General features: G+C 46.7%; 1 protein-coding gene across 1 annotated transcript in view; it reads right to left on the bottom strand.

Moving 5' to 3' along the window:
* Positions 1–16,611: 16,611 nt before the first annotated feature.
* The window catches only part of gask1b (golgi associated kinase 1B), a 97,881-nt gene continuing 92,593 nt past the window's right edge, over positions 16,612–21,899 (bottom strand). Inside the window, exon 4 of the mRNA XM_067992693.1 lies at positions 16,612–18,486. Within this exon, the coding sequence (XP_067848794.1) occupies positions 18,279–18,486 (208 nt within the window). The 3' untranslated portion in view covers positions 16,612–18,278. The remainder of the gene's footprint in view (positions 18,487–21,899) is intronic.

The following is a 21,899-nucleotide window of genomic DNA, read 5'->3' as shown; positions in this document are numbered from 1 at the left end:
TACCTACTTTGCGGACCCCCTCAAACTCACACCGTCAGGATGGGCGGGGGGCACCATAGCTGCATTCACCACTTCATCTGAGGACGAGCAACATCACCAGCCTCACCAGGCACACCGTCCACCTCCGCCACGTGGAGCTCCACAACACAGTGCTGCGCCACAGGCAGCTGCACAAAATAGTCGTGCAACTACACATACACCCACTGTAGGGTGACCCAAATGGATGGCATCAAGTGTGGGTGTTCATGGTGAACCTCATGAAAGGGACTTATTACACAAGCCAGTCAAGAATGGCCAAGACGTGGCAGTAGTGGTGACAATAATAATATTCAATGTGTGTTTAACAAAAATCAAATAAAAATAAAAAACATGACAAACTGTCAAACACCCTTGTGTATCCCCTTTGTGCTCACAAAACCTTTGCCTTACGCTTCCGACTACTCCTACGTGGTGCTTCCCCTGTGACTGCAGCAGAGGTAGTGGCTGGTTGCTCTTGTTCATGCCCTGACTGATTAGATGCTTTGGGCCTACACCCTCTGGGTTTCGGTGCCCATGAGGACCCCTCTAAAGACTGCTCCACCTGCACCTGTGTATGGGCAGACTCGGCCATCTGCAGAGGAGGCAGCATCGCGGGTACTGGTTGAGAGGGAGGCAACGGGTGAGACGTGGGGGCGCTTTGAGTGGCGTCCCCACTTCCTTGTCCCCTTTCGCCATCATCCCTCCCCTGGGCCAGTCCCACATCACTCCTACCACCCTGCTGGACGACAGTTTGGAGGACATGTGTGAAGCCTTGTAAGGCCAGTGTTAGTGCATCTGCCTGCCTGTTTAAGGCGGCAAAAAGTTGCTCATGCTGAGTCCAAGGGCTGTTGTCAGGGCCTCCATGAACTCATTGGTGAGCCGTGCTTGCAGCTCGATGGAGGCTAGCCTTCCCTCCAACGCAGACATTCCCACACTTACCCGCGACACTATCTCAGAGATGCCCTCACATCCCTGTGACAGTATCTCAGAGATTCCCTCCTGCACCTGTGCCACCATTCCATTCATGCAGGAGTTGGACTCCTCCATCCTCTGCCCGATTGTGGAGAGTGCGCGTGGCACCTGTTCCAGCATCGCACAAATGTGCTGCTGCCCCTCGATCATTCTCCTTTTAAAGGATGGCCCCCAGGGTTCAGCATCTGTGTCCAGCTGAGCAGAGCCTGGAGAAGAGTGCTCCCACTGACGCAGACTCTCCACAGCTGCCCCTGCCACCAGTGTCTGCTCATGCTCACATGTGTGTGGTGACTCATCGTGTGCGACCCCAACTAAGTGTGGATGGGGACCCACCGAGATGTGTTTATCTGCGCTGGTGGATGGCTCGCTCAGATGTGACGGTGCGCCCTGAGAGGCCGGCAGGCCCTCTGAGGAATCGGCTTCTGCCGTCACGGCGGTCGCTGAATGCCCTGTAAGAGAACAGAAGGCAATATTAAGCATGATGACAGATGTTGAGGTGCTGAAGATGGCAAGGCATGTTAACATCATTTGCTATTGTGAGTGCTGAATGTTAAAGTTCTGTCACCAGCCGTTTGTCAGGTGGCAGTCTCAACGTCCCCGACGTACAGGCACTCGAAGGTACGGCTTAGTTCAAGAGCCTCCTGCTCTGCGTCCGTGAGGATGACCTGATGTTGCGGCCCCCCTCCGGTCTTCGCCCTCTCCCTTGCATTCTAGGCTCTCTTCTCCTATAAGGGGAGAAAGTAGAGAGGTGTGAGTGAGGGATGGCGATGTGGCCAACCACTGAATGCATTGGTTTGGGTGAAGCTGACTGTGAAAGAGATGCATCAGAGGGTGAGTATGACTCAGAGCCATGACATTGTATGTGGATTGGGTTGAGTGATAGTGGTGGGATGAGTACTGGGGAGGTGAGTAAGTGCAGGTAAGTTGAGGATGAGGTTTGAGTGGGTGAGAGGAGTGATGTGACAGAGTAGTGTTGGCAGTGCAGAATGAGTTGTGGGGTGGGGCGGTGATGTGGAAGACAGAGTGTAGGAGAATGAATAAGTGTACTCACTTTGGCTGACCAAGTTAGGTCATTGAAGAACTTCCTGCAGTGGATCCATTTGCCGGAGACGTTGCACTGCTGGTGACCTCCTCTGCCACCTCGAGCCAGGCCTTCTAGATGGCAGAGGCAGGCCACTTCCTCCCGTCCGCCGGGTAGTAAATATCCCTCCTCCTCCTCACCCCGTCCAGTAGGATCTGCAGTGAGGCATCGTTAAATCTGGGAGCAGCCTTTCCCCTGGTCTGCTCCATTCTGTACTTTTGGTTGTTTGCTGCAGGAGCAGCATTGGAGGACTGCCCCTTTAAATAGGGCTCCTCCAGCTGACAGCCCGTGATGCGGGTGCGCAGTCCGCCCGCTGCGTAGGTTGATGACGGGAAACCTGGAAGCCACGGTAAGTGTCTTCAATTTACTCGCGATCGCGTGAGGAATGGACGGATTTTACTGGGTGGGTTACGCACGTGCCCAGTCACCCCCCCCCCCGTCCCCCGTCCCCCGTCCCCCGCTGCCATCCTGCCTCCCTGGTAATATCAGGGCCAAACAGGTTAAGTCAATGGGCAAGGAGGCGGCAGATGGAGCATAATGTGAGGAAATGTGAAGTTATTCACTTTGGTAGGAAGAATAGAAAAACAGAATATTTTTTAAATGGTGAGAAACTATTAAATATTGACATTCAGAGAGATTTGGGTGTCCTTGTACACAAAACACAGAAAGTTAATATGCAGGTACAGCAAGCAATTAGGAAGGCAAATGGTATGTTGGCCTTTATTGCAAGGGGATTGGAGTACAAGAGTAAGGACGTCATGCTGCAATTGTACAGGATTTTGGTGAGACCACACTTGGATTATTGTGTACAGTTTTGTTTTCTTTATCTAAGGAAGGATATACTTGCCTTCGAGGTGGTGCAATGAAGGTTCACTAGATTGATTCCTGGGATGAGATGGTTACCTTATGAGGAGAGATTGAGTAGAATGGGCCTATGCTCTCTGGAGTTTCAAAAAACAAGAGATGATCTCATTGAAACAAATATGATTCTGAGAGGGCTTGATGGTCTAGATGCTGTGAGGCTGTTTCCCCTGGCTAGAGCATCTAGAACTAAGGGGCATAGTCTCAGGATCAGTGATTGGCCATTTAGGACTGAGATGAGGAGAAATTTCTTCACTCAGAGTGTTGTGAATCTTTGGAATTCTCGAGCCCAGAGGGCTGTGGATGCTCAGTCGTTGAGTACATTCAAGGCTGAGATCGATAGATTTTTGGACTCTAAGGGAATCAAGGGATATGGGGATTGGGCAGGAAAGTGGAGTTGAGGTCGAAGATCAGCCATGACCTTATTGAATGAAGGAGCAGACTCGAGGGCCCTATGGCCTACTCCTGCTCCTATTTCTTATGTTAAGAACTGACAGGAAAATTCATAAGGACAGACAACACAATGTAGGGGCATGAAAGAGAGTCTGTGGGCAAATGTCTGATCTAGGTAAGTGGACCCTCTTTCAAACATCATATCTGGCCACTGCATCATAGTACTGCATCGAGGGTGCTGAAGTGGACAAGCTCCCTTAATATTTCCATGCACAATAACTTTAGTGCTACCATAATTTTATTAACTACCCATACTTTATGCTTAGGCCTGCTTATAACCACCATGCTTGCAAGTGTGTGATGTTTGATCTCTTTTACGTAACCTAGTGCTCTTCTTAGATATTATTTGAGTATCAGGAGGGCATGAAGTGTCTGGCTGCTGTGGCTCAATATGAGCCTCTTGGGATTGCTCATTTCAAATCATCTAAGTCCTGTTCAAACTCCGGTCCCTAGCCACCGACTCCAGGGGCCCGATGTTAGCAGGCCTGCGGGTTCCTGGCGGGGGGGCTATCGGGCGCGTGGGTAACGCGCCCGGTGAAATGAGTGCGTCCCCCGCGCGATCACAGGATAATTGAAGTCATTTACCTGTGGTTATGGGTTTTCCGCTGCTCAGCTGCGCGCCGGCGGCCTGCGCATGTGCAGTGACGTCTGAGTGATGGTGGAGCTCTATTTAAAGGGGCAGTCCACCAATGCTCCTCCTGCTGCAAACAAGAAGTAGCACACCATGGAACACCCCAGGGGTAAGGCTGCCCTACGATTTTCTGACGACTCACTCCAGCTGCTGCTGGACGGGGAAAGGAGGAGGAGGGAGACGTTGTTCCCCAGCGATGGAAGGAAGTGCCCTGCCTCCGCCACCAGGAAGGCATGGGCGGAGGTGACCGCGGAGGTTAGCAGCAGGGGCAACACCACAAGAACATGGATCCAGTGTCGCAAGAGATTCAATGATCTCACTAGGTCCGGCAAAGTGAGTACACTAACGCATTCTCCCACACTCCGTCTTCCACATCACCTCAAACACCTCACAACCCCTTCTGCACTGCCACCACAGCGCTCCTGCACCAATCCTCACATCCACTCACTATCATCCTCACCGTGCCTGCACGTACTCACCGCCCCTGTCCCCATTCGAACACTACCACACACCCCAATCCCCATACAATGGGATGGGCATGTGGCACACGCACCCTCCCATCCATCTCCCACACGCTCAACCCACCCACACCAATGCATGAAGCGTCTCACAATGCAATCATCACTCAATCACGCATCTGTGTTTTACCTTGACAGGAGAAGAGATGCAAGAACGCCCGGGAAAGGGCACGCACCGGAGGGGGCCCGCCACACGAGGTGGTTCTAACGCACGCAGAGCTGGATGCCTTGGAGATCAGCCACACGCTGCATTGCCTGTCCGTGGCGGATGGCGAAGCTGGGGCGGCAGAAACGTCCGGTAACGGAAAGCTGACACTCAGCACTCATGATCGCGAATGATCTTAGCATCACTTGGCATCTGCCGCACCTCAACATTTGTCCACGTGCCTGATATTGCCCTTTGTTCTCTTGCAGGGCCGTCTGCGAGCGCCGTGTCTGTGGAGGGCGATTCCACAGAGGACATGCCGGTCTCTGAGGGTCCATCGTCAGGTGGATAGGGTGGTGAAGAAGGCATTCAGCATGCTTGGTTTCATTGGTCAGAACATTGAATGCAGGAGTTGGGATGTCTTGTTGAAGTTGTACAGGGCATTGGTGAGGCCACACTTGGAGTACTGTGTACAGTTCTGGTCACCCTATTATAGAAAGGATATTATTAAACTAGAAAGAGTGCAGAAAAGATTTACTAGGATGCTACCGGGACTTGATGGTTTGACTTACAGGGAGAGGTTAGACAGACTGGGACTTTATTCCCTGGAGAGTAGGAGGTTAAGGGGTGATCTTATAGAAGTCTATAAAATAATGAGGGGCATAGATAAGGTCGATAGTCAAAATCTTTTCCCAAAGGTAGGGGAGTCTATAACGAGGGGGCACAGATTTAAGGTGAGAGGGGAGAGATACAAAAGGATCCAGAGGGGCAATTTTTTCACTCAAAGGGTGGTGAGTGTCTGGAACGAGCTGCCAGAGGCAGTAGTAGAGGCGGGTACAATTTTGTCTTTTAAAAAGCATTTGGACAGTTACATGGGGAAGATGGGTATCGAGGGATATGGGCCAAGTGCAGGCAATTGGGACTAGCTTAGTGGTATAAACTGGGCGACATGGACATGTTGGGCCGAAGGGCCTGTTTCCATGTTGTAACTTCTATGATTCTATGATTCTATGATATGAGCCAAGCATCCACCAGCGCAGATACACACACCTCGGTGGGTCCCCCTCCTCAATTAGTTGGGATTGCACATGGTGAGTCACCGCGCACATGTGAGCATGAGCAGACCCTGGTGGCAGGGGCAGCCGCGGAGGGTCCGCGTCGGTGGGAGCACTCTTCTCCAGGCTCTGCTCAGCCGGACCCAGATGCTGAACCCAGGGGGCCACCAGTCAAAAGGAGAGTCGTCGAGGGGCACCAGCACATTGCCGAGGTACTGGAAGAGGTGCCATGCGCACTCTCCACAATCGCGTAGGTGATGGAGGAGTCCAACTCCTGCATGAGGGCAATGGTGGCACAAGTACAGGAGGGTATCCACGAGATAGTGTCGCGGGTAGGTGCAGGAACGTCTGCGGTGGAGGAAAGGCTAGCCTCCCTCGAGCGTCACGCACAGCTCAACATTGAGTCCATCCAGGCCCTGACAACTGCTGTTCGGACTCAGGGTGAGCAACATTCTGCCACCATAAACAGGCTGACAGATACATTAGAGGTGCCCGTATTGCACCCTGCACCCGTGGGAAGCCAGCCACAGCATGGAATCCAATCGCCCTCTCCATCTGACTGTGGTCATCCATGGCGTAGTTGATGTAGTGCGAGGCCCTGCGGAACAACCCATCGGTAACCTGCCTTATGCACTTGTGTGCAGAGGACTGACAGACCCCGGTGATGTCCCCGGTGGCACCCTGGAAGGATCCGGAGGCGAAGAAGTTGAGGGCAGTGGTGACTTTGGTCCATCCGGGAGCAGCTCGTCATTAAGGAGGCTGCAGATGTCGGCGACTACCTGGCGACTGACTCTGAGCCTCCGTATGCACTGCTCCTCAGAGAGGTCCAGGAAGCTGAGCCTCAGTCTGTAGACCCTGTGCCGAGGGTAGTGCCTCCTGCGACGCATCTCTCTCTGCGGTTGCCCTCCCTCCTGCTGTGCAGGTGGATGTGCCACAGCACTGTGTTGTGGGGCTCCACGTGTCTGAGGCGGACGGCGTGGCCTGCGAGGCTGGTGAGGCTGGTGATGCTGTTCCTCCTCCGAGGAGGTCAAGACGGCCCCCATCTGGAAGGTGTAGGTCTGAGGGGGTCCGCAAGGTAGGTAAGTGTGTCCTCGCACCGGGGTTGCGGTTCCAGGTCGGTGAATCTTCTTGTTAGGAGGAGGGTGGTGGAGGCCAACCTTTGCCCTATGTGACGGAGTGGCCTCCTGCGATGGTGAAGGGTCTCCCCCCCCCGACCTGTGGAATGCACCTTGGCAGCTGCCACAGGCTGCTGGCTGCAACACGTCCGTTTGAAGTGAGAGTGTTTCTCCCAGTATGGGAAACAGTCTCAGTTCAAGGTGAAATCCCACCCTTCCTAATAAAACAGCTCAATCAGGCCTGTAAACGACCTGAACGAGCAAGATAAATACTGACAAGTGGCATCCCACTGGCTTTAATTGCCTGCGGGATTCCCACCAGCGGGGGCTGCGCGCGCACGCCGGCGCGTCCGTGGGGAACCCGGAAGTGGGCGGGTTCGAGACGGGATCCGGTCTCGCTCCGGGATTCCCCGATTTTCGGGGCCCCCCCACCAAGAATGCACCCGATAGCGGGAGCTAAAATCAAGCCCCATGTATCTCTCCAGCCATTGTCTGAGGCTGAACCAGACAGTTCGCAACCTTGACCCTGAGCTGATCTCCCGACCCCATATCCACTCCATCACCAAGACCGACTACTTCCTCCTCCGTAACATTGCCCGTCTCCGCCCTTCCTCAGATCATTTGCTTGTGAAACCCTCTTCCATGCCTTTGTTACCTCTAGACTCAACTGTTCTAATGTTGTCCTGTTCGGCCTCCCAACTTGCACCCTCCGTAAACTTGAACTGTCCAAAACTCTGCCACCCATATCTTAACTCGCACCAAGTCCTGTTTACCCATCACCTCTTTGCTCGCTGACCTACATTGGCTCCAAGTCCATTAACACCTCAATTTTAAAATCCTCTTCCTTGTTTTTGAATCCCTATCTCTGTAACCTCCTCCAGCCCTACAACCCTTTGAGATTTCTGTGCACCTCCAATTCTGGCCTTATACGCATCTTCGACTTTCAATGCTCCACCATTGGCTGTCGTGCCTTCAGCTGCTCAGGCCCTAGGCTCTGGAATTCCCTCACTTCCTCTTTTTGATATATTAATGACCTGGACATGGGTATAGAGGATATAATTTCAAAGTTTGCAGATGTCATGAAACTCAGAAATGTAGTAAACGATGTGGAGGATAGTAACAGACTTCAGGAGGACATAGACAGACTGGTGAAATGGGCAAACGCATGGCAAATGAAATTTAATGCAGAGAAGTTCGAAGTGATGCATTTTGTTAGGAAGAATGAGGAGAGGCAATATCAACTAAATGATACAATTTTAAAGGGGGTGCAGGAACAGAGAGACTTGGGGATGTACGTACACAAGTCTTTGAAGGTGGCAGGGCAAGTTGAGAAGGCTGTTAAAAAGGCATACGGGATCCTTGGGTTTATAAATAGAGGCATAGAGTACAAAAGCAAGGAAGTTATGATGAACCTTTATAAAACGCTGGTTAAGCCTCAGCTGGAGTCTTGTGTCCAATTCTGGGCACCACACTTTAGGAAAGATGTCAAGGCCTTAGAGAGGATGCAGAAGAGATTTACTAGAATGGTTCCAGGGATGAGGGACTTCAGTTACATGGAGAGACTGGGGAATCTGGGGCTTTTCTCCTTTGAACAGGGACGGTTAAAGGGAAATTTGATAGAAGTGTTCAAGATCATGAACAGTTTTGATAGGGGAAATAAGCAGAAAGTGTTTCCAGTGACAGAAGGATCGGTAACCAGAGGACACAGATTTAAGATGATCGGCAAAAGAGCCAGAGGCGACATGAGGAAACATTTTTTTACACAGCGGGTAGTGATGATCTGGATCGCATTGCCTGAAAGGGTAGTCAAAGCAGATTGAATAGTAACTTTCAAAAGGGAATGAGATAAATACTTGAAGGGAAACAATTCACAAGGCTATGAGGAAGAGCTGGGGAATGGGACTAATTGGATAGCTATTTCAAAGAGCTAGCACAGGCATGAAGGGCCGAATGGCCTCCTCCTGTGCTGTACCTATGATACTATGGTAAACCTCTCTGCCTCTCTACCTCTCTCTCCTCCTTTATGACACTCTTAAAACCTATCTCTTTAACCAAGCTTTTGGTCACCTGTCCTAATATATCTCCTTATGTGGCTCAGTGTCAAATTTTGTTTGATAACGTTCCTGTGAAGTGCCTTGGGACATTTTACTATATTAAAGGCACTATACAAATGCAAGTTGTTGTTGTTATTGAGATGGACCCAATGCAGGTTCATATATTGTGCTGCTGTGTGGGGAATCTGGCCCTGCCTCCTTTCTGCCACATGTTCAGGCCACTGAGGGAGCTGGCAAGATAGCATGCATGTGTTCCTATCCTGAGAGATAGTGTCATCATGTGAACGCATTCCTGCGATACCACTAGTACTACGCAAAGGCTCTGGATGGAGACTAATCTGCAGGAAAGCAGACCTAATGAAACCAATGAGATCAGTGAAGCCCTGAGAGACACTACTCTGTATCCAAACCCCAATTATTTGGTGGTCAGAAGACGAAGGCCTCTCCAACCTGGTGCTCAGACCTCTGTGGCAACAGTCTGAGTATCCAAGACAGAAGCACATACTGCCCTTAAGGCCTTTGCTGCAGATTACTCTGGAGCTGCCACATGTTCCATGGTGGATTGCAGTGCAGAGAAGCCATTCATTCGGATGCTGCTGGTGAGGTTAGAGGACTCCTCCAATTGGCCCACCATCTGCTGCACATTGACAAGGGCCATCCCTAGTACCTGTACATCTGTTTCATTCTTTGTTTAGAATCCTTTTAAAAGCAGGACTCATGAGATCTGGGTCCCCAGGCTCTTCAGCCATAGGGTGACATGTCCTGACTCTCTAGCCTGCAACGTCTTTATCCTTATGCTCTATTTCAGCTCATCCTGTCCACTCATACTCTGTGTATCACTATGTGTTCTCACATTAGGTGTAATCTTTTATTCCCCTCTGGTGAATATATCTTGTTGGTGCTTGGGAGGGAGAGAGTGACTGACAGCACTGACTGACAGTTTGAAGGTCAGCCTTGGATTGGATAGAGCACTGAGATTGCCTGCAACCTGGTTCAACCTCATGAAGCAGCCAGGGAGGGGAATGGAGTCTTAAAGCAAGGAGGTGGTGTTTTTGACAGGGGCTGAAAAACGGTAGCTTATGTCTTCCTGATGCTCAACTGTAGGAAATTTTGGGCTACTGGGATTTACTTCTAGAGGAATAGAATACAAAAGCAGGGGGATAATGTTAAATTTATTTAGAACAGAAAGGGACCAGAAAAGACCTGAAACACACCTTAAAAATCTGTGGGCCTTTTAAAGGTCTGTCCCAAAGCCCCTTTCCCATCAGGTTTTGTGGGTGTGAATTTGAGTGGTCCCATTCTCTGGCCCTTTTTGAACAGAGTAATGAAGCTCCCATCTGCTTCAAGCGTGGGTCCTGGATGCCTCTTGTGATACCTAAACAGCCTGGCAGGCGGCACACTTCCAGCTCAGAATGTGCGTGTGATCCCCACCATATCGGATATTATTGTTCCCCATTTTACATCTGCAAAACGAACACAGTATCATCAAATTTCTAATCCATGTTCTCTTTTTCATTATGGGGATCTCTCACCCAAAAATATAAACTAAATACAATTGCAATGAGATTCAAAAGCCTAGAAATTGGGCCATGAAGCACCTCATTGACACCTAAGGCCCCGAGATGGTGTGTAGGAAGCACGTGCACACTCCAGGCCAGAAGTGCACTGCCTGGCATATTGGGTAAGGACAAACACAAGGGGTCCTTTACCCGCACCTGCAGCAGGCATTAGGCCCTTTGCATTTGCAAATAAGGGGCCTAACGCCTGCTTGAGGTCTCCACTGCAAGATTGATTTGTGCCATTGTGGACTGCACTCGGGGTAACCAGCCCTACAGAACGCCGGCAACTAAAATGATAAGTAACTTACCTGAATGTGGTGCTGGGAGGAGCACTACACTTCAAAAATACTTCATTGGTTGTAAAACGCTTTGGAACGTCTTAAGATTGTGAAAGGTGCTATATGAATGCAAGTTCTTTCTTCTTTGAGGTTACAATTTGAAAGCAATAAGGTTCCCTGACATGGAGGGAATGTAAAGCTGGGCCAGTATTCCAAACTGACAACTGACACATCTTTATTGTTTTAAGTGGAAAGTATTAGTCACAATATTTATACTAACTGCTGAGTTCCTGTTCATTCATTAATGGTAAGGGTTAAAAGAATGACAGGAAGTGGCGGGTGTTTCATAACATTCCATTAAAAGTGAGTCACCAATAAATTAGTTAGCAAATAACGTTTGACTGACTTAAGAATGGCTACCTTAACAGGCTGTGCAATAGTGTAATGATGCATTATTTATTTCTTTATAAAGTATGTTGGATGTTCTGAGGCATTATGTAATACTTATAAGAAGAAGGTTGTTCAGAAATTAACACAGGCATGAGGAAACAAGCCTTGAAATGTTCTTATTGAAATGATGAATCACCAGTCTCATCTTCTCCTTTGTTACGATTAACATTAATCTCATTGTATTTATACAATTCGAATAAGAAAAACAGCTTCATTTATGTTTTTAAATCCAAAATTAATTTATCTAAAACAAGGTTTTGATATGTGTACTGTAATTGCAATTCCATTCCTATGAAGCTGTCTAGTTGGTCACCTTGAAGAGCAAGAAACAGGAAATTTCGATCAGTCCGTGCATCGTTCCTCATGACAACTAGAACTGAAATCTTCTTGGCAAGAATATAAAGCATGCACATGGCATGCCAACATTCTTTGTATTTGCATCATTCTTCTCCACAGCAAGTATCAGACCTTATAAGAGTGTTAGCAAGTCCTAACAAAAAAAGTTGAGGGGTATGTTTGATTGAAAAACAGCTTAAAAATAATTCAATTGGCATGAAGGTGCTTCATCATCCCAGCATAATAGAACATGCCCTCACAGTTGTTTTTCATTACAATCTGCAAAAGGTGGCTTGATTGTGATTCATAAATAAGTGACTTCTTTCAAAATTATCCAATTTCTTATAACCTTTCTTGCGTCTTCCCATTTTAATGATACCACTAGGATTGGTGCTTCTCTGAACGTTCCCCTTGTTCTTTCTAAGTTCCAAATACACCATACTATTTACTCTTCCTCCTCCATACATCTTCACTGCACAGTCTCCTGTCCTATCTTATTGGGCCGAATCTTGCTGCAAAAATAACGCTCTTGTTAACAACACACATTAATGTGCAAATTGACCAGCAAGTTCAGGGGATTAAGAGACACACCGTGAGTTGCGAATCTCCAGAACTTGCTGATCAATTTACGCCGCTCCGCGGTTTGCTTCGTTCAAACAGCATTGCGCCCTTAGCCTCCCTGGTATTTTTAAGAGCTTGCAGGATTTGCACATTAATTGCCCATTAAACTCGTCACAGAAAGTTAGGTTGGTGATTAAGAGCGTAAGTAACCTTTAAACAACGTGCTAATTGTTAATGCAATGCCAATCAACCTCTCTGGCCCAGAAAGGGAAAAATTTAAACTGTTCAATCTCATTCCTGCATGTATCAAAATTGTTGATAAAGATTTTAGAAATGTCAAATTTAAAATGTTTTTCTTACTTATCTTTTCTGTCTCTTTTTTCTCTCTCTCTTAATCCAATTTTTCTTTCTTTCTCTTTATTTCTCTTTCTGCACCTGATTTGACTCTAATTCACCCTCCTTCTCTGTCGTTTCTCTGTTTCTTTCTCAATCCTTAAATCTCATTGGTTAAGGAGATAAAGTGTTGGTCCTGCCATTCACCAAGGTCCCAGATGCCCTGTTGCCATCACTGTGCCATTATAAACTCACACTTCCAACAAGTTACGGTGCAAAAATGTTTTGAGCTAAAGGGTGCAAGAAAAAGTCTAATCAATGCCCCACTCCAGCAAGATTTGACCCAGTCTTTCCCTAGATCTTAAAGCTATGGAACTCCTTGGGCCTGATATTAGGAGGGCGGCGGGTTGGCAGCGGGGGGACTGCGCATGCGCAGTATAGGCTGTCTGCTGGAGGAGCCCTATTTAAAGGGGCAGTCCTCCACTGACTGATGCTGCAGAAAATAGGCAAAATTATAGCATGGAGCAGCCCAGGGGGAAGGCTGGTCCCAGGTTTAATGATGCCTCACTCCAGGTCTTATTGGATGGGGTGAGGAGGAGGGGGAGGACAGAGATGTTCTCCCCGGCAGGCGGGAGGAAGTGGCCTGCCTCTGCCAACAAGAAGGCTCGGTTCGAGGTGGCAGAGGAGGTCACCAGCACCACCAACATATCGCCCACCTGCATACAGTGCAGGAGGCGCTTCAATGACCTAATCAGGTCAGCCGAAGTGAGTACACTTACTCATTCCCCTACACTCCGTCTGCCACATCACAGCCCCCACCTCACATCGCCTTCTGCACTGCCAACACTACTCTGTCACATAACACACAAAGCTCATCCTCATTTTACCTGCACTTACTCACCTTGCCAGTGCTCATCCCACCACTACCACTCAACCCAATCCTCATACAATCTCATGACTCTGTCTCATACTCATGCATCTCTTTCATGGTCAGCATCACCCAACCTGCCACTACCCGTGCTTCAGCCATAGGGTATGCATCACATATGTGCAGTAGCCATGATGTGGAGATGCCGGTGATGGACTGGGGTTGACAAATGTAAGGAATCTTACAACACCAGGTTATAGTCCAGCAGTTTTATTTGAAAATCACAAGCTTTCGGAGGCTTCACCTGACGAAGGAGAAAGCCTCCAAAAGCTTGTGATTTTCAAATAAAACTGTTGGACTATAACCTGGTGTTGTAAGATTCCTTACATACGTGCAGTCAGAAGCGTAGGGCAAAAGTGTCGTGAGCATGAAGGGAATGCACGAGGGTGTTTGAGGGTTTGTCATGGCTTTTACTTATATTTAGTTTCTGACCAACTTACATAACATATTATATTGGCACCACTACTGCCATGTCTTTGCAAATCTTGTCTGGTTTGTGCAATAATGCCCTTTCCTGAGGATCACTATGAAGACCCACAACTGATGCCACCCATTGTGTCACTGCAGAGTGGGTGTAGGTGTATTTGCAGGGCTCTTTTGTGCAGACGACTGAGAGACGTTGGCGATGTCCCCGGTGGCACCCTGGAAGGATACAAGGCAAAAGTTGTTGAGGGCAGTGGTGACTTTGACAGTGACAGGTAGGAAGATGGTGCTCGGGCCAGCTGGGTGCAGCTCGGCTTGAAGGAGGCTGCAGATGTCCACGACTTCATGTCGAGTGACTCTGAGCCTCTGTGTGCACTGCTGCTCAGAGAGGTCCAGGAAGCTGACCCTCGGTCTGTGGACCCTGTGGCGAGGGTAGTGCCTTCTACGACACATCTCTCTCTGCAGTTGCCCTCCCTCCTGCTGTGCAGGTGGATGTGTCACAGCACTGTGTTGTGGAGCTCCACGTGTCAGAGGTGGACGGCATGGCCGGCGAGGCTGTTCATCCTCCAAGAAGGTCAGCACTGCAGCTATGGCAGCCCCCATCTGGAAGATGTACGTTTGAGGGGGTCCACATGGTAGGTAAATGTGTCTGGACACTGGGGTAAGTGTGCAAGTTGGTGACTTTTATTGTTAGGAGGAGGGTGTTGGAGGCCAAACTTTGTCCAAAGTGACAGAGTGGCCTCCTGCAATGAGTGAGGGTCTCCCCCCCCCACCACTGTCAAATGGACCTTTGCAGCTGCCACAGGCTGATGGCTGCAACACGTCCATTTCAACTGGGAGTGTTTCCCCCAGTACGGGAAACAGTCCCAGTTGATGTGAAAATCCCACCCCTCCTAAAATATCAGGTCAATCAGGTCTGTAAACGACCTGAAGTACCTAGTTAATTACTTTAAGTGGCACCCCGTCGGCTTTAATTGCCGGTGGGAGTCCCACATGCGGGGGCTGCGCGTGCATCTAAGCGCGTCACTGGGGAACCCGGAAGTGGGCGGGCTGGAGTCGGGCTCCGGACCCGCCCCAGGAATCCCCGATTTTCAGAGCCCCCCCGCCACGAACGCACCCACTCGGGGGTGCGAAAATCAAGCCCATTATCTCCCTCAATCTCTTTCTCCCCAAATAATCTGCACCTTTAACTGTGCCTTTTTTTAAATTGAGAAATCAAGGTGAAAGGTCAAAGTCCCGAGTGCATGACACAAGCAAGGTTACAAAGAATAGAACATAAGACGAGGTAAATCAAGACGTAGTTATTAGATGACACTTAACCGATTCTCTCATACAGCTAACTCTATTCTCAATTTATTCTTTTACATTATTCTGTACTTATTGAATTTTCAATATAAATACTTCCTCCATATAAGAACATTTAAGAAGTAGAGAGGGGAGGATCAAAATGCAGCAATGCAAAGTTCGGAGAGGGAAAATTCGACAGCTCACGCAACATCAAAAATAAAACTTGTAAATTTTAATAGAATGGGAAACAAAAAAGAAAAAATGTAAGTAAATGCTAAAAACTAGGCTGGAAGTATAAACTGAGCAAGTATGCAGCATTTGAAACTACAAACATTATGTTCTAATTTAGAAATTATAATAGAGAAGATTTCATTTTCTTTTTTCTCTCTCTTCCATAATATTCAAATTACTTGCAAATCTGTATACAATGCATAATTTCCAGGCTTCTGTCTACATTATTATATAAGAGGCCATTCATTGGGCCTAAGGCTAGAATATCAACCACCAATTTGCCTCTCTCCCTATGGGAAAAAGCATCATCTGTATGCAGGGTCTCTGGAAACCTAGTCACAATGTTGGCCTGTTAACAACTGGCACCGGACTACTCTGAAATGCACAGCTTTGGAGCAGTGCACTAGAAACCATCAATTTTCTTTTTGGTGTTGTGAAAGAGGGTAAGTAAAGTCAAACGAATAAAGGAAGGATGATAGTGAGAAAGGAAGAAATGTTTTTTCATGAAAGATGAGTAAACAAGGCCTGCCGACACAGGTCTTATGTGGATTGGTCCTATTCCAGCTGGCTCACGTACACTTTTACATCAATTTATTATTTTCTTGTGTAATGCTGTTCCTTGTGTGATAATGTCCATGTTACTAATGCAGTGGCAGGCCTCCATCTGATAGGCCCTAAGCGAATTGAATTTGGAGCAGCTTCATCCTATTTTCTAGTAGCCTCAAAACAAAGCTTACAACAGTTCATCACAAGTTAGGAATCTCACTCAGAGAGGTCATAGGCATGCCTAGTGCAGGGAACAGAGGAATTCACACTGCCACGGTCTACTGAGGCTGCGGCAAGGTTCATGTTAGGGCAGATGCAGAACAAGCTGCATCCAATAATGCCTAATCTGGAACTGGCTGCAAAAATTGGTAATGTGTTCTGTTGCACTGGGCTTTCTTAAGCTTTGTATGTACAAAAGTTTACCTGTAAAAAAAAGTCTAGCAAACTAGAAGAGATATGTAGCCATTTAGTTTCAACAACAAATAGTAGATCTATGAGTGTTCGCAGCATTACGGCACACTGTTCAATAAGGCATGTTGGTCTTTTAGGGCTGAATGTTGATGTTAACAATAAATGCTGTTAACTCCTGTGACTAACATTTTCTACCCTCCTACAGCTACCTGTAATGTAGAATATCCAAAGGCAGAGAAAGCAGAAAAATGTATTGTCAAAGCTGTCTCACACCACTATTATTTTGCTGCAGAGTAACCAATAGCAACTCCTACAAGAAAAAAAAAAGCAATTTAACACGATGGCAAAATTAAAATGGAAATAGCTGAGTTGAACATAAAAGTCACTTTATTTCTGTACTGCTCAAAGTATAGTTTTCAGTTATAACCATTTAGTTCCATATTGACAATTAGAATCAATATCAACTTTCAGATCACACATTCGAATTAAGTGTCTAAAGCATGAACTTACGCTTGTCCTGTTCCAAACAATCACTTAAAGATGTTTTTCAGCTGTTCTTTGGAATATTTAAGGGATGACATTAGTTATTAACAGCTTTTTTTCCCCTGATTTGAATGATTCTAGAAGAGAAAAAAATGTGTGGGAACGTAACTTCATATTAAACAGAGACCTTTTCATGTTGTGAAAACATTCTCTGTACTGGGAGCAGAAATGACCAAATAGAAAAAGGTTTCCCTGCTAGTGAAGGGAGTCATTTTAAAAATATATCATTGCAGTGGGTCTGCACACTATATACTCACTTCTGAGACCTGGATATGAATCCTGTCCAAACTGATGAGATTAAAGTTTTCTCTTTGACAGTCAAAGGAATAAACAAACATAGGGAATTGGAAAAAACATTCCAATCCACCTGGTTGGTCTGAATTTTTTTTTAAAAAACATATATATTATGTTTTATACCCTTTAATAGCTTCTTTCACCAACAAGTATGGCCCCAAAATTCTGATTAGGGCCAAGGTGGATTTCTGAAAATGGGAGCAGAACCCAATTACACTGGGATTCAGCCCCAAATTTCTCAAAGAGCCATTTTCCGATGGATTGGGCCATGAGCGGATCTTCCACATGTTTCCCCATGTCAAGGGTGCATGCCTGGGAGAGTTTCAGGGCCACCCCAGGAATTCCAGCCACTACATCCTCTGTAGGCATCAGCCAAATCTTTGTTAGCTGAGAGCTGGAATGAGTTCAGTTCAGACTTTCTAAATGATCCCAAACCTTAATCAAGCAAAGGTGATCGATCCCCTTCAGTTGTAGGGAATATAGATAACTTTACGGCCCTATTGCTTGAAACATTAACCTATCTGTTGCCTCCACAGATGTTTTCAGCATTTTCTGGTTTTGTTTCAGATATTCCACAACTGTAGTTTTTGGCTCTTTAATTGTATCAATGTTCTTAACCTGTTAGTAGCCACATGAGGTGAGTCTCCATTCTCACCATGCCACTCTGTGAATAACCAATGAGGAGTGCTTCATGCATTCTAAAATGTTTTTAAAGAAAACAAAAGGGGCATAATCTCAGAACAGCCTGAGAGCAATCAAGAGCCACATAACTCTGATAAACTAACTGTTTAAGTTGATGTCATGGAGGAACCCAACTAATACAAAGGCCCACCCCAAATGTCTCTTAGCAGGCAAGAAAACCAACCTTTTAAAAATTAATCAAACTTTGATAAATCTATTTTTTTAGTATCTAATGGGGAAGTACTTTGTATAAAAAGTGCTCCACCTAGAATGAACTTCCCCTTTAAATACTTCTGTTGGCAATAAATGTTTGAGTTGCAAAGACTTGCCTGTCTCTTAAATATTTGTCTTACAAATATCTTTTGATGACTATAAGTGTATGTATAATGTAGAGTTTATATGTGAAAAAATTAATAGAGAAAATTCCTGTCAGCAATGAAATACAATCTTGAGGAATTAACCTATTTTGTCAATAATTGATACTTTACAGGATACTAATCAATAGTGCAAACAATCACTCATTCATCGGTAGCACTTTGAATCCATGTGCATTTACATAAGTAAGTAAAATCATTGCCCTCCTTTCGATCACATCAATCAGCTTCTCGATTCCTCTGCGACCTCCCTGACTTTCCCAATAAAGCTTGTCGAGGAACAAAGACTGAAGGAGCCTTTCTCGGAGATGTCCATTCTTCAGGACAGATATGGCAGATTCTGGAAATCTGGAAATAAAAAAAAACATTTTATATCCTGTTCATAATCATTTTGCTTGGTACATAATATGGGAATGTAAACTATACCATGTATGGAAATTACGGGATGGAGTAAGGTGACAGACAGTTACCTAGATGAATGAACTTCCACTTATCACATTCTCAGGGTGTCCAAAAGCACTTCACAGGCATGAAGTACTTTTTGAAATGTAGTCACTGTTATTATGGTAGATAAACGTAGCACCAAATCGCTCACAGAAAGATCCAACAAACAGCAATGAGATAAATGACCCGATAATCTGTTATGGGTGATGTCAATTGAGAGACAGATAGTAGAAGAACTCCTGTTCATCCTTCAATATTATCATGGGATTTTTACATGCCACCTGAATACACCGAATAGCCTCAGTTTAATATCTCATCTGAAAGATATCACATCCAACAATACAACATTCCCTCAGTACTGCAGTGAAGTGTCAGCCTGGATTATGTGCTCAAGTCCTGGAGTGGGAGCTTGGACCCACAATCTTCTGGCTCAGAGGTGAGCACTACCAACTGAGCCAAGCTGACTTGTTGACAAAGTATAACAAACATACCGCATTCATTGACCAAACATAGCGCAAAAATATATATATTTGCATAAAAGCACTTTGCCTCAAATCTTCAAAACAATCTCAGTTTAATTATGAAGGTTGCTGGAATGCGGCAGTTTGGTTTCAGCTAAGGATTGATGATGCCCTCTCTCGCTATGCTTTTCTCTATTGCTTTCACTCATTCCCAAAGTCCCTACCCCAGTAGTAACAATGTATATGCTTTGAAACATATGTGCTATTGAGACTCTCCAAGATTCTTGGACAAATATGCAACCAGGTTCATTTTCTCAATGTTACTGGAAAACCTCAGTAGCGATTTTTACAGCTTTCATGGGCATTGGACATCCCCTTGATCAGGAGTAGTCCAACTCTGGCAATGAAAACGTAATCTGCTTTTCCCAGAAAAGGCACCAAGTCACAGTCTGAGAACTATTTCCTGTGGTTGTTATGTTGCTGGTTTCCTGAATGTCCAGGATGTGGTTTTGCAGCTCAGATAGCCAGATGTTTCGTCACCTCTACCCCAGATCACATGACTGCAGAAATTCTTTCCATAACTGCAGTCCCACTGGAAATAGAATCATAGAATGGTTACAGCACAGAAGAAGGCCATTTGGTCCATCAAGCCTGTGCCAGCTCTCTGCAAGAGCAATCCAGCTAGTCCCACTCCCCCGCCCAATTCCTGTAGCCCTGCAATTTTTTTCCCTTCAAGTACTTATCCAATTCCCTTTTGAAAGCCACAATTGAATCTGCCTCCACCACCCTTTCAGGCAGTGCATTCCAGATCATAACCACTCGCTGCGTAAAAAGATTTTCCTCATGTCACCTTTGGTTCTTTTGCCAATCACCTTAAATCGTATCCTCTGGTTCTTGACCCTTCCACCAATGGGAAGAGTTTCTCTTTACCTACTCTGTCTAGACCCCTCATGATTTTGAACACCTCTATCAAATCTCCTCTCAACCTTCTCTGCTCTAAGGAGAACAACCCCAGCTTCTCCAGTCTATCCAAGTTACTGAAGTCCCTCATCCCTGGAACCATTCAAGTAAATCTTTTCTACACCCTCTCTAAGGCCTTCACATCCTTCCTAAAGTGCAGTGCCCAGAATTGGATACAATACTCCAGTTGTGGCTGAACCAGTGTTTTATAAAGGTTCATCATAACTTCCTTGCTTTTGTACCCTATGCTTCTATTTATAAAGCCCAGGATCCCGTCTGCTTTTTTAGCCACTTTCTCAACCTGCCCTGCCACCTTCAACGATTTGTGCACATATGCCCCCAGATCTCTCTGTCCCTGCACCCCCTTTAGAATTGTACCCTTTAGTTTATATCGCCTCTCCTCATTCCTGTAAAATATGAGGACCTAGAAATTGGATTGTGCAGCACCTGTTTTCCAGGGTGAGTGTCCAGTATGGCTACCCATGCCAGGAGAGTGCTGTGTGTCAAATTGCTCTCCTTGCTCCACATTAAAACTGCAGCCACCGCCGACCACTGCTCAGCCCTCTCATGATCTAACCAGAATTACCGTGGGCCTGCTGCTGGCGTCCCCACCGAATGACCTTTTGTCCTCTTCAGGACTGATGTTTCGCCTCCTTGGGCTCCTAGCATGTTGGTCATGTCCAGATGACGCAAGAGGGCCAATTTTGCGTGATCCTCTTGTGTATCAGCTGCGGTGTGCCATTTCATTGCCACTGCTGGCTTCACGCCAACCAATTTCTACCCAAGAATCTCAACAGAAATGAGAGCCCTGGTGTATCTCTTACTGACCAATTACTGAATGGATAATTACCATCCAGTCATTCATCAAGTTACAATGAGTGCATTTACATTGCAGCTCCTGTTATGAGACTGGTAGCATAGCACTGGTTCCAGCCAGGCAGTATCTCGTTTATACTGCCTGCTATGATTGGAACTTACCTGGAACCAGGTATGACACTGCATTGGAATTATACCAAGTGCTGTGTATCTTCTGTCGTGCCCTCCACAGCACCCGTCACTGACTCTCCCAGAGTAGCAACCCCAATTGCCTCGACCCCTGCTCACAGCAACCAACTCACCCAGCTCATTCCCCAAGGGTTAACCTCTCAAACAGTTTCAATATCCCCACTTCACATGCTGCAGCCTCCCTCCCAAGTCCCACTGGTTGGTCATTAACCACCATCTTGCCCCCAGTATATTTGTTCCCTCACAAACATGGCCCACATCAGTCATGACTCATTACAGAATAATCAATTAACTTTCGGACACTTATAGAAACCTCGCTTATGGGTTGTAAATCCTTCCTGCTCATCAAAGACTCCTCACCAGGCTACATGCTTTGCAATGTGTCCCAAACAGACTGCTATGGCTGTGGCAGTGGCATGGGTCTCATTGCCAAGTCCCACTTCTGTTCTCTCCCTATTCCTCTGGACTTCTCTTCTTTTAAACACCTCACTTTCTTCATCTCCGTTCGCTCTTCCTTCAGCCTGCGCACTGCGCGATTACTCTTCCTTGTTGATTATAACCTGCATCTTAATTCCCCTTACCCCTCTTCTCTGTCCTCCTGTCCTCCATTACCCTCAGCTTTCACATCAACTCCCCCAGCCAAAGCCATGTCCATCCATTAAGCTCACCACCCAAATGGCCTAACCACCTCTGAGATCTCAATCATTGATATGGACATCTCTGCCCACATCTTCATTTCCCTTATCATCCACATCTCCCTGCCAACCTCCAGCCATATTGTTCTTACCCTTCGCCCCTGGAAAATCTGCCCAACTCTATCCTAATTCATTGTCCAACTCCCACCTCCCTCTTCTCTGGCCCTTCATTTATCAGGCGCTGTCCCTCTTCCTT

Source organism: Heptranchias perlo, chromosome 1, assembly GCF_035084215.1.
Source record: "Heptranchias perlo isolate sHepPer1 chromosome 1, sHepPer1.hap1, whole genome shotgun sequence".
Classification (NCBI taxonomy): Eukaryota; Metazoa; Chordata; class Chondrichthyes; order Hexanchiformes; family Hexanchidae; genus Heptranchias; species Heptranchias perlo.
This window is presented reverse-complemented; position numbering and strand designations above follow the sequence as displayed.